A 12546-nucleotide genomic window follows, 5' to 3' on the forward strand; every position below is an offset into this window, starting at 1 on the left:
CTGGTTCAGAGCGTGCCTAGGGACATACCAGCAGTTACAGTCTTTATTTTATTAAAAGAGATTTTCTTTTTTTATGAGGACGTCTGTTAACGTTGTCTTCATGCTTAACGGAAGGCGCTTTCCCGAGCGAACTTTTATTGGCTTCCAGCCTGGAGTCTGCAGCAGGAAAGCGGCTACTGCAGCCTTGTAGCCAGCCGTGGGCAATGCCTCTGCTGAGCTGTCCTGGCTGAGCAGAAAAGCCTTCCCGAGGCAGAGGTGCTGGTTTAGGTGCTGAATTAAAGATTCACCGTTATCCACTGAGGACTTGCTTCTGTAATTCCTTGCGGAATCCTCTTGTCATGCACGCATCGCGCAAAAAGCTTGAAAACACTGTCCAAAAGTAATGTTTGTCCTTCCCTTGGATGTGGTAATTTGTCCACATTTCACAGATAAAAACTGTAATGGTATAGCATGAGAGTAATCATAGGAAATAAATGCCTAACACTTGTGTGGTACTTTCCATCTTCAGAGCACTGTAATAGTACAGTGATTATGTATGCTGATCATGGACTTTTGTCTGTGATATTAGTGTTATGCAGAATCAGGCAGAATTTAAGTCTTTTTCATTAAAGCAAATATACATGATGAACAGGGAAAATAAGATCCTGCCAGTGAAATTGAAATCAATTGATTACAGACCTAGGCTTCCCATCAGCTCTCCCAGCTGTTCTCTGGTGTATTTTACAGTGTCTCCATGCTAATGTTTAGGACTCTAGCATCTAAAAACTTAAGACCTCTCATTTCTGCTTGAAAAGCGGGGAGTAGGAGCCTTCCTTTGAGTCATGCTGAAGGCCAGTATGGCAGACATGTAAATGGTTATCTCTAGCACTGGGTGAGAGACATCAAAGTGAACTAAATCTGCTGCTTGCTGCATCTCTCCTCTGCGTCCTTCTGGTTGCAGAAGTGGCCATGCTTTACCATGTTGGCAGCAGAGCCACTTACTCGTGAACTGTGATCTTCTTTTAGCTTCCTACTTATTTTTAATCCATAATGTTTAGTTATTTCAGAAAGCCTTTTAGTGTTCAGTACATGTGGGGCATTTTGCTGATAGCTCAAGAAGTAAATAACTGCCTGCATATGCAACTGAAATACGATGTTTCTTCTGATGGCAAAAAACCCAGCATTTTCAGTTCAATCAAAATTTCCGCCCTACCCAGAATTTCCTTGTCCATTGCCATAAAGCCTAAGATAGCTTGATTCTGAAGTACATTTTTGCTTGACCTAGGTTTTATCTTTGAGATGTCTGTAGCCCGTGTGGATTGGAAGGCTTCCTATTTCTGCAAGGAATGTCTGTAGTTCTGGCAAGGAGAGAAGCCTAATACAATCAATGAACTCTGCAGTCCGGTCTGTGCTTCGTTTCCTAAGCTTTTCTGTAATTGTTACACAATAACGCAGGGTGATAATATCACTTCAGAATACACTCCCTTTTCTGGAAAGACTTGGCAGGTTCCCGCACTTCTTCGATCACCTTCCCTCTCCTTTGCTTGTCCCGTCATGCCTACCATGAGATCATCAGCTCTTTCCAAGAGTTTGCTCAGGCCAGGGAGGATGCCCAGGCCAGGGAGGATGCCTTCATACTTGTTCAATAAAGACCTTAGTGCCTTTGTGGAGGCTGAAGGGGAGTGAGTCATCGGTAATAATCCAAGAGCATGCTTGAATTCAGGTGCAAAACCCACTTCTACATCATTATAATTAAAGGGAAGCTGATTTACTGTAGATGATTGTCTTTTCCCTTTGTCTAAGGCCCAAATTTGTCTTCATGAGGTGGATGATGAATATGATGGCATGGTCCAAGACCAGACAAAGCTCTGAAGTAGCCATTGGCAAGAAATCTGGCTTTTGCATCTAAAATGACTTCCTCCCCTATCTAATCCATGAGACAAACATTTGGTGGACGTGGGACAAGCACAGGACACTTTCCTTCCTGGTTCACTCGGCAGGAAGCGCGTGGTCAGAGCCAAAGGCCACATCTGCTGCCTGGCTCCCATTGCACAGGTTGCATCATCTAATCCGCAATGGCAGCTTGCCTACAGACTGCTGACATACAATAACCAGCCTATGGCTTTTCAGGAAGGATTTGAACAATTATCTGCTAGATGCTGTAGTGATAAGTGATCATTGCTGTTCAACACTCTGCAGATTAAGCAATGATTACTTTGGAACCTGTTAAATGCAGCCGTAGGGCAACATGAAGAGACCTGTATAAAGTTTTTGCAGAGTGTGCCTAACAACCTGGTTGAAAGACAGTCAAATGAGGCAGTCGGAATGTGTATATAAGATTTGCCATCTAGTCTGATGTTGTGCTCCTGTCTCACTTCGAGTAGTAGTGATCTTGCTGAAGTCTAACTTACGGGAGAAAGTGATTCTTATGAGACCAAGAGGAACAGAACTGAACTTGATGTTGTTGGCTTTAATTAGCACTCATGTGTGGCACTTACTTTGTCCTCAAACATCATCGCTCTGCCATTGCCTTCGTTTCATATCAAATTTCTCTGGTTTATGCCTTAGTCAGTCGCAGGTACTTATGAGCAAGAAAAGAGCCCTCTCGAATTATTTTTGCTCCAAATGGAACCCGGGTCCCCCTGTTTCCCCGTGTGGGCTCTGTCCTCTGGTTACTGAGGACTTTCCCCGGCATGAGCACCCAACCCTGAGGGTGTGAGACTGTGCGTCAGGGACAGAGGAGACTGCAGCTGCGTGAATGAGAAGAAAGGCTTTATTAAGTGTTTACAGTGTGCTGTGACACCCAAGTGTGACACCAGACAGGGAGGAGGAGCAGAGGAACAAAGCTGGCGGCTTTCTGTGACAGAACCCCATCAAATACGACCTCAGACAGGGCTCGGTTCAGCCTTCGCTCTCGAGTCTGGGCTCGGGGTGCTCCTAGCGGGTGGTGAGCGCAACCTGCTCCCGGGAGGAGACCACCTTCCCATCCTGGACTTCCTCAACGATTGTGCGGACTTGGCGGGAAGTTGTCATGACTGCAAAAGGAAAGCGAGAGACAATTATTCTGAGCGGGAAGGAGAAATTTCTTAATGCAGTATCGAACGTTGCATGGGCTTAACAAAGACGTAGGAAATTGCATGAGGTGTTTTGCATGTGGTGTTTTTAGCAATCCTACTTGAGTTAAGAAGAATGAGGAGCCAGGCTGATGAGAATGCCCAAGAAGGGAAAAAGCCCACTCCTTAAATCTGTAGGTGTTGTTTGGTTTTTCAGGTCTGCGTAAAGCTAGAACATCGTCTGGCTGCTCAATCACAAGGCGCATTTAGGCCAAGTCTTTCCTGTTGTAAACGCGATTCAAATTGTGAAGTGTTTCCCTTCCTTACAGCTTTTTCTGTGGTTCATAGTTGTGAAATGCTCGCACACTGTCTTGACCGCTGTCACTGTGATTCAGCCGGTGAGGCATGCTTGAGGAACGGCGTTCACTCTGCCAGTCTGACAGCTGCTCTAAAAGCATGTCTCAGAGCTGTTTGTTATGGGTGGATGAAGTAAGAGACGTTCTTACCATCTCTGCCAGAGTGCGAGGACATAGCGGAGGAGTACTGGGAAGAGATGCTGCAAGAGAAGAAGAAAGAGAAGTTAAGAACAAATTCTTTTTGTTGTTGTTTCACAGGCTTTGTATTCAGCAGGGAGAGGATAACAAGTCAAAAAAGAGGTTAAAAATCTTACACACTAAAGCAACAGCAAGCAATTATTGAGAATGTAGTCTGATAATGTTCATTTTCTTTAGGACTTATTTTTAACCTCTGAAGCAGTTTGATTCCCCTTAAAATTATCCACTATAATAGCTCAGTAGCAAGCCTTTCTGAGCATCTCAGGGCTCTTTTTGATACTGTATGCCTCCAACTCGTCCTGATATTATTTGAGCCAGAGCCTTGAACAAAGAGAATGTAATTGAAGAATTAGTCTGGAGATCACAGAAGACAGTAATCCTCCAGACTACCAGGCAATAGCTCTAAGCACTGCTCCACTCAGTCTCTCCTCGGGTGGGAGAGGACCACTGCCCTGTTCAAGCAGGGACTGGGACCTCTTATAGCATCTCACTGCAGGCTGAAAACAGGAGTACCGCTGCTGGGGTCCTTGGTTGGTCTGAGCAGAAACATGTGAATCCAGCACAATCCGGCATTCCAGCTGAACCCCGAAACAGCACAGTTTTGTCTGAGCTGCTGCCAGCCTGCTGCCCACCCCGGTGTCCGGAGCCCGGCCCCGGTACGTACTGGGCGTCCTCGCCCTCCAGGAGCCGGCGGTACGTGGCGATCTCCTGCTCCAGGCGGCTCTTGACGTCCAGCAGGATCCGGTAGTCGTGGTTCTGGCGCTCCATGTCGCAGCGCAGCTCGGCCAGCTGCTCCTCCACGCTGGTGATGAGGGCCTGGAGCTGGGCCAGCTGGGCGCCGTAGCGGGCCTCCGTGTCGGCCAGGGAGCCCTCCAGCGCCGCTTTCTGCGAGGGGAGGAGCGGGGCGGGCTCAGGGGGGACGGGGCGGGAGGGAGGGGGCCGCCCGCGCCTTCCCTTGCCCACCCTCCCCCCGGGTCCGCCCTGCGGGGAGCAGGGTGCTCGCACCGTGCTGAGCTGGGACTGCAGGTCTATCTCCAGGCTCTGGATGGTGCGTCGCAGCTCCGTGATCTCCGTCTTGCCGCTCTGCAGCTGCTCCGTGTTGATGGCCACCTCCCGGTTGAGCTCCTCCGTCTGCAGCAAGGCAAACCCACGCCGTTAGAGGAGAGGCAAGCAGGCGAAGCCCTGGGCCCAGCACAGCCCGCTCCGCTCACCTTGCTGAAGAACCACTGCTCGGCATCCCTGCGGTTCTTCTCGGCCAGGGTCTCGTACTGCTCCCTCATCTCAGCGAGGACCTTGGTGAGGTCGATGCCAGGAGCAGCATCCATCTCCACGCTGATCTCTCCACCCACCTGCCCACGCAGGGCATTCATTTCCTGGGGCAAGAGACACGTTATACACATGAAACAGGCAACAGCGTATTCCTACCGTGACAGATTTCAGATTGGTCTTCTCACACCCAACCCCAAAATCCCCCCCAAATTTCCCAGCTTTTCCTTTAGAACTGTTGTCTCTCTGGAAAGAAACATGTTCTCTGTTGGGGGTTTCAGAGCATAGCAGTGAAGCCCAAGGGTATGTTCCTCCTCCTGTCTTCTGCAGCAGCCACATCGTGGCTGTCCTTTACCTGAGCTGCAAGAGGGATAACTGCTTCCCTGCCCCCTCAGCCAGTCGGGTCTCTCCTGACCGCCCTAATTTCCGAGACAGTCCTGCACGTGGGACGTGACCCCCTTTGCATGAGGCCCAAGGTGCACTTTGGGGTCCCGGTTTGTGCCTGGCTCTGCTCACCTCCTCGTGGTTCTTCTTGAGGTAGGCCAGCTCCTCCTTCAGGTTCTCGATCTGCATCTCCAGGTCAGCTCTGGACAGGGTCAGCTCATCCAGGACCCTGCGCAGGCCGTTGATGTCAGCCTCCACGCTCAGGCGCAGAGCCTGCTCCGTCTCAAACCTGGGAGCAAAAAAACAGTCGCACCTTGGAGCCGAGCTGATACAGATGTTTTCTGTCTTGCTTTTTCCCCAGCTTGGCATATTTTAATTTTTCTTTTTCTTTGCCAGACATCTTTTATCCAATGTGCATGTGCAGCTTTGTACAGTGCAGCAAAGTCAGGACAGTGCCCTGTCCAGGGAGAGATGTGCACTTCCTTATGTCCCACCTCTAGCACTTGGAGTGCAGGTGGGGCAACTTCAGGTACAGAAAGCAATGGAAAGCTTTAAACAGACTGGCTTTTCTCTTGTGCTCCCTTCTGATAAGAGATCTTGAAGGCATTAGACTTACTTGGTTCTGAAGTCATCAGCTGCCAGCCTGGCATTGTCAATCTGCAAGACAATGTTGGCGTTTTCAACAGTTGCAGCAAGAATCTGGGGAAAAAAGAAGATGAGAAGGAGTGAAAAACTGTTTCAAAAAGATTGCATACTGCTGCCTGAGCTCCTGTTTAGGGGAAGGACGGGAGCAGCACTGAACCTCCTGCCCATGAGTTGGACGTCCAGAAGGACTCTGCAAAGAGATGAGACAAGATATTGCAGTTTAAGCTGTCGTTGGCACTGATTTGGTCTTGTGAAGATGCTGGAGTGCGTACACAGGCCACAGCCCGTTCCCCCACCGAAATGACGTCAGCCACTCACGCCACTCCCCGAGTCATTTCACCCCAGCCTGGCTGTGCCCTGGGCTTTGTCTGGAAATTGAGAACAGCTTAGTTGAGAGGGAAAATAGATGAGGAAGGAGGACCTTGTCCCTGAAGCATTTTGCTTTTGTAATTATACCTCAGATGCAAATATTTGTTCTGGGTTTTGAAAATGACTGGCCATTTTAGAAGTAGTAATTTCTGTAGCCACGAGCTAATAAAAAACTGTCACTGAATTCTGATGCTTCAGGGAATATAGCAATAATCCAGGAGAGGAGTATTGATATGCCGGAACAAGTATTAATATGGTAATATCCCAGCTGCAGTGCAGGAGGGGGAAGACAGGGGCTGCCTTCCTACAGATCACCAGCAGGGGATTTCTGGGAGACCCGGGAGGTCAGTGCTCGGATCTGGAGGAAGTTTCTGCCTCCACATTTCCATGTGCTGGGTCGGAGCCTGCCTGGCAGGCTGGAATTCAGAGAAGCTGTGTGTGCGTCACGGCGAAAGCGGCTGTGAAGCCCGTGGTGCTGTGGAGCACGGTGCACACGTGCCTTCAGCCCCCCTGCAGCTCCCTGCCACAGCCCCGTATTTCCTGACTCCTCTTGGGTTTTTGCTCAGGGCTGTGTCCGCGCTTCCCAAAGGAGAAGCATCCCAGGGGCAGCTTCGTTTCTTAACCTCTATCTTCAGCCTCCTGTCAGGCTGTAAAGGATTAGTCTGAATTGTAGGATCCTTATGAAAACTACTTGGCATCCCTGATTGCATATCATTTTACAGGAGATAGAGATAACATGTGCCTGCCTGCGGAGTGCTTCGTCGGGAGCCTGGCAAAGGCAGCGCAAACTTGGGGCATAAGCAGCATCCACTGAAGGTGGGAAACGCCTAGCAGGGCGGCCTCCTCCCTGCTGCGCAGCACCAGCCCGCGCCACGTAGCATCCAGCAACCTGCACCAAGGGCTGACCAGCTCGGGCTCCAGCTTTCCTGCCCGTCTTTCCCCCCACACTGAAATATTCAATGGAAAACACATTTTGGTGCCTTGTGAAGGACATCATCAAAAACTTGCTGTTCATAGATTGTGACATTTATTTTCCAGCATGCGGTTTCTGTTTTCCCGTCTTAGACCAATTGTCATCAATTAATACACTACCCTTCAGCTTTTAGGCACAGGATAATCTTTAAAAAAGTGACATTAATGAAGTGACTTTAATGACAACTTTTGGTTATGATGGCATCCTACCTTGCTCCTGAGGTCCTCGATAGTCCTGTAGTAGGGGCTGTAGTCCCAGTCTGGACCAGGTGCCTGCTTCTTGTACCATTCCCTGATCTTCACCTCCAGGTCCGTGTTGGCCTCCTCCAGCGCACGCACTTTGTCCAGGTAGGCAGCCAGGCGGTCGTTGAGGTTCTGCATCGTCTCCTTTTCTCCAGCTTGCAGGATGCCCTCGCCGCCTCCAAAGACGCCTCCAAAGCTGCCCCCATAGCCGCCGCCAAAGCCGCTGCCGAAGCTGCCCCCGTAGCCGCCCCCAAAGCCACCGCCGAGGCCCCCTGCTACGCTGCTGCAGTAGCTGCCCCCGTAGCCCCCCCCCAGGCCGCTCCCGAGCCCCGAAACGGTGCGCGAAGAGACCGAGTAGCTCGTGGCCCCTCCGCTGAGGCTGGGGGCTCTGTACCCGCCTCCGCCAACGCGCACGGAGGAGAGCCTGCTGGAGCCTCCCCCCAGGCCCCCGAATCCCTTGAGGGACGTGGAGGAGGAGTATTGCCTGACAGTGGTGGCCATGGCGAAGGACGGCAGAGGCTCTGGAGCTTGAGCGAGACCCGGTGCAGCAGGGAAGCCCGCGAGCGCTGACTTCCCCCTGGCTCGGAGCCCTTTATAGCCCGGACAGGAGGCGTTGCCTGCGCTTTTTTTTTTCTCTTGCATTCCTGATGATTTTCATCACTCCTAAAATCTGAGCCAACTTCCAGAATTGTCTTTTTTGCCTTTGTTCTAGTTATACTTTTCGTCATATTCCACTAGAAACTTTTTTATCTCGCAGAGGGCGTCTTTATGCTTCTTCCGTTTCCAAGTAAATAGTCAGGTGTGATTCAAAGTAGAAGGCTCATTGCTCAGGGCTATGTTTTAATATTGCTTTGTGCTGCTCACGCCGAAACCGAGCTGTTGAGACTCTCAGAGCAGCATTTCAGTGGAGCGAGTCAACGTTTCTTTTGCTGTGTCTCTCTGTCTCAGCTCCTGCCGTCCCCTGCCTGCCCTTGGGCCGTGCACAGAGCACACCGGTGTGTGCTGCACTCGTGCGGTTCTTCCCTCCTGCTCAGAGACCACCCCGGAGGGGAAGAACATGCAAAGGTGATGAGCAGTGGTGGTTGGGTCTTGCTGTCTGTGAACGGTAGACAGAGCCGTTCGCAAGGGCCAGGATATGGCCGTTAGCTGAAGTAACTTAAAAATCGTGGGATTCTCCAGGCAAAAATGCAGAACAGCATAAAATAAATCAAGGATGTCAGAGAGCCATTGGGCTCCAAGAACTGGAAGCAAGAGTGTAGTGCTGACAGTAGCACAGCTCAGCAGCACTGGTGTGATGGATGTGTCAATCTGTAGTGGCCAGGGAGGACCTTACGGACGCCATGTAAACTGAGCCTCAGGAGACATTACTGACTTCTGCTCTGAAGAGCTAAAAGGCTTAGGAAATCACCAGGTCAAGTGTGGTCAAGTTCAGTACTGAGCTGCGTCATGGGCAGAAACCGCAAATTTGAGTGTCACTAGTTAATAATGCGGGGCGTGGAAGAGAAGGTATTTCTCGTGTGCGTGCTTGGTGGATGGTTTTACTATCTTCATAGACAGGCCCCAACAACCTCTTCCCTCATTCCCGTTCCTTAGGAATGATGTTCCTTAGATCATTTGCCAAAAAGGGTGGGAAAGAGTATGGAAATAAGCAACATGGGTACGTTTCTAAGTAGCTTCAAGTTGCATGATCCCCCCCCCCACCTCGCCCCCATGTCTGGAAGAAGAATGGAAATGATTGATAGACACCATGGGTGGGATGTGTCCTTCATTACCTGGCTGCTCTGGGGAAACGCAGCCTCAGGCACCTCTGTGTGCCGGCCGTGAACGGAGACAGATCTGCGCAACAGCCCACTGGAGCAGGAGGTGAAGGGCTGGAAATCGCGGTCGGTTCCCACTGCCGGGAGGGTGGATTCAGTGGCTGGGCGGTGTCGTGTCTTCACGTCGCGTGAGCGCCAGGAGCCGGGGCTGGGAGCCAGCTGGCACCCGCCGCGTGTGCCCTGGCCCGGGTGCCGGCGGCGGCAGCGGAGCCGTGCCGGCGAGGCCGAGTTCCCGGGAGCGTGACCGTCCCTCTAGCCTCGCCCCGCTTAGCAGAAAGGACAGAACTAGCGGGTCGTCTCTGCTGAGGATGGTGCTGGAAACGGGGCCATCAGCGACAAAAACACTAGGAAATCGCCGCGGAGGTGCAGACCCGCGGCCTCGACGGCAGCAGGGCCGGTCAGCCGGCAGCAGCGGGCAGCTCGGCACGGACGCGGCACCGGGCGGGCGACGATCGCAGCGTCGTGACGAGGCTAACGACGTCGTCTTTCTGTGTGCAAAACTGCCTCTTCTTTCAGCCTTGTTTTCTATTTAACCGCTATAAATGCATCAGAAAAATATACATTGCTCAAAATATCTATGATATTTTGATAATACCATAAGGTGTGAATTAAAGTTATAAGGTGTTAATTGAGATTTAAAACAACATTTTAGAAATTCTGAGACATTATTTAACGTGACCACCTGTTCAGCACAAGCACGAATGGCTCCATATTGTTCGTATCACACTCTTTCTTAAAACTGGCTATTAATAAATCAGATTCTGCCTCTGCTTCACAAGCACCTGCACACTGAGAGCATTTCTCACACATTTCAAAATCAGAATGCAAATTCCATGGCATAACAATAATTTCATGGAAACACATTGGTGTTTAGAAATGTAATTGTGTCTTCGGGAGGAAAAGGGAGATGAAATTCTGGCTCCAGACCTACATAGCAGCAGACCTGGTAGATGGACCTACCTGGACAAATACACACTTCTGTTTGTTTTAGTGCACTTACAAAGTTTGCCCTAGTATCAAATTTTCATAAGAAAGTTTCCTAAAATGAGTTGAAAAGCCACACCTTAATGTCTCTTTTTAAAGTGGTCTTTTATGTCACATTCAGTTTAGCCTGAGAAGTCAGACCGTCTTTCTGGAATAAAATAGGGCTTTCTGAGGCGAGCCCCAGGCTGCCGCTGCCGCCTGCGCGTCCCCGGGGCCGGGGCTGCTCCTCGGTGCTGGGGGCAGGAGGGGAGCGGCATCTGTTTTCCACACCCACCCCACGCTTTGCAGCGGCAGGAGTAATTAAAACAGGGGATTTTGTTAGCAAGCTGCTATTATTTGTTGTTCCTATAGCAACACAGGTGTGCCCAGGCTTTTCCAGGAGAAAGAGGAAAGACGGGACGAGCTGCAGCGCGGCACCCGGAGCAGCCGCGTGCGGGTCCCCGCCTGGAGCAGCCCCGGGCCCGGGGGCCCCTCGCTCCTTCCCAGGCCTCGACAGGGAGCCCCCGGGGTTCGTCCCCCGCCGCCTCCTCGCACCTCCGCCCGCCCCACAGGGACCTGAGTTCCCAGATCTGCCGACTGACCCGCTGCGAACATGTGTAAAGCTGACTTTGGCCGTGGGGTGGGACTTTGCAATCCAGATCCAAGCGGACAAGCTGATATAGCTGTTCACCGCCTAGCCACCGCTCCAGCAAGCTTCTAGGTCTTGGCCATAGTCCCTGCCACAGAGCTCCTTCGTTTAAAGGACCGAGCAGCCAGGACTGCAGGGAGGCTACGGCTGGAGGTGCCTCGGGTCAGGAATCACCTGTTATTTACTGCCGTGGCCTCTCCTGTGCACCAGGGGTGCGTGCAGGAGCAGAGCGATGGTGGTCCCCTCCCTGCCCACAGCACTCCTTCGGGGGGGGGATGTTTGTGCACCCTTCAGTGAATCCGAGCGGAAAGGGGATCCCCGTCGAGCAGTCGTAAGCTTTGAAACCGAAGCCGTGTCTCCTGTGAGCCGAAGGAGGCTGCAGCTTGGTGGATGCCGCAAGCACGTGGCGCGGGCTAGCGCGGGTGCCGGGAGCACTGCCCCACCGCGGGCTGCTGCGCGGGGCGCGCGGGGCTGCTGGGGCCCTGCCTGTGGAGCAGCGTCTGCTGTGCGGCGGGCAGGGGTGGATGCAGCCCGCTCCGAGCCGGGCAGAGCGGTGCCACTGGGCCGGGAGCAGGCCCCGGAGCGCCCGGAGCGCCGAGCGGGGGGCAGAGCGGAGCCCCGAGCCGGGGCTGCTGGCCCTGCTCCTGCTGCCGGAGCTCTGGGTTTGCCCTGGGGTCCCCGCACCCCGCTCCCTGCCCATCACCTCTGCCGCGGCGTCGAGGCGCTGTGGGGATCCTTCAGCGTTTTGGAGAAAGATTCTCTCTCATCTGCCCATGAAACCGGGGCGGATTTCCTGGAAAGGGACCGTAAAACCGTGTGGCCAGCTCTGTTTTGACCCACATTCAGTAGCACACTTTTCTGAATCATCCCACTGAAAGGTTTGATTTATGAAGTAGTGAATGTGGCAGAATGCAGCCAAGAATGTGTCTGAACTGGCTTTCCAGGAACGGCCGGGCCAGCTGACGGCGGTGTGAACTGCTGCGTCAGGAGCAGCCACCGACAGCCAAAGAGTGCCAGAAATCAGCTCCCAAAAGAGCCCGAAATCCATCTGCTTGGACGGAGCATACCCACCACGGGAAACTGCTTGTATGTCCTCACTCTTCAGCAATGCTTCGGAAGCAACGATTAAGCTGATTTGGGGTTTCTGGAGGAGCGTCAGCCAGTGTATCCCTACCACATCTGCACCTTAATTTCGTTTCACCACGAAGCATGTTGCCTGGACTGCGTGGTGAGGAGGCAATGCTGAGAGGGGAACAATCTGCAGGGTCCTGAATGTGTGACCTAGCCTTTTTTTCACTTATTTGCTTGGACTCACTGAGTTAAAAGGTTCAGATCTGCTGCCGCTGTACATTGCGGCCTGGGAAGAATCACTCTGCCCCAACCTGAAATTCCCAGTCGCCAAATCTGAGGTGAAATACAGAGACGCGCTCGCACGTTTCACCTCCCGAGACCCTGTAATCACTTTCTTTGTAGCCTCCATCCACTCTGGACGTCTCCACCAACTCAGCTGGTTCTAGGCGTTAGAGGAGGTGTAGGTGTGCTGGCCCTGGATGCCAAAGATCTAGATATAACTGCTTTGGGGGAACAGCTTTGTCCCGCAGCTCCAGAAGTGGGCCAGCTCAGCTCTGCAGAGACAGGAGACAAGACTCGAG

The 12546-nt window shown here is 52.1% G+C and overlaps 1 protein-coding gene across 1 annotated transcript; it reads right to left on the reverse strand.

Moving 5' to 3' along the window:
* Positions 1-2730: 2730 nt before the first annotated feature.
* Positions 2731-8042, reverse strand: LOC112994514 (keratin, type I cytoskeletal 14). The gene is made up of 8 exons (XM_064524758.1): positions 7433-8042; positions 5853-5935; positions 5369-5525; positions 4798-4959; positions 4592-4717; positions 4251-4471; positions 3539-3588; positions 2731-3014 (listed from the first exon to the last, which is right to left on the reverse strand). Exons 1-8 carry the CDS (start codon positions 7964-7966, stop codon positions 2917-2919), a joined length of 1431 nt encoding a protein of 476 aa, XP_064380828.1. The 5' UTR covers positions 7967-8042; the 3' UTR covers positions 2731-2916.
* Between the last annotated feature and the right edge of the window lie 4504 nt (positions 8043-12546).

The sequence above is a fragment of the Dromaius novaehollandiae genome, chromosome 22 (assembly GCF_036370855.1).
Source record: "Dromaius novaehollandiae isolate bDroNov1 chromosome 22, bDroNov1.hap1, whole genome shotgun sequence".
NCBI lineage: Eukaryota > Metazoa > Chordata > Aves > Casuariiformes > Dromaiidae > Dromaius > Dromaius novaehollandiae.

Excerpts from the sequence above, each read along its gene's own strand:
- LOC112994514 (XM_064524758.1), bottom strand. The coding sequence starts at position 7,966 with ATGGCCACCACTGTCAGGCAATACTCCTCCTCCACGTCCCTCAAGGGA. Across the intron at positions 5,936-7,432 it reads TCGAGGACCTCAGGAGCAAG|ATTCTTGCTGCAACTGTTGA; the intron begins GTAGGATGCCAT and ends TTTTTTCCCCAG. Across the intron at positions 3,015-3,538 it reads CTCGCACTCTGGCAGAGATG|TCATGACAACTTCCCGCCAA; the intron begins GTAAGAACGTCT and ends TTCCTTTTGCAG.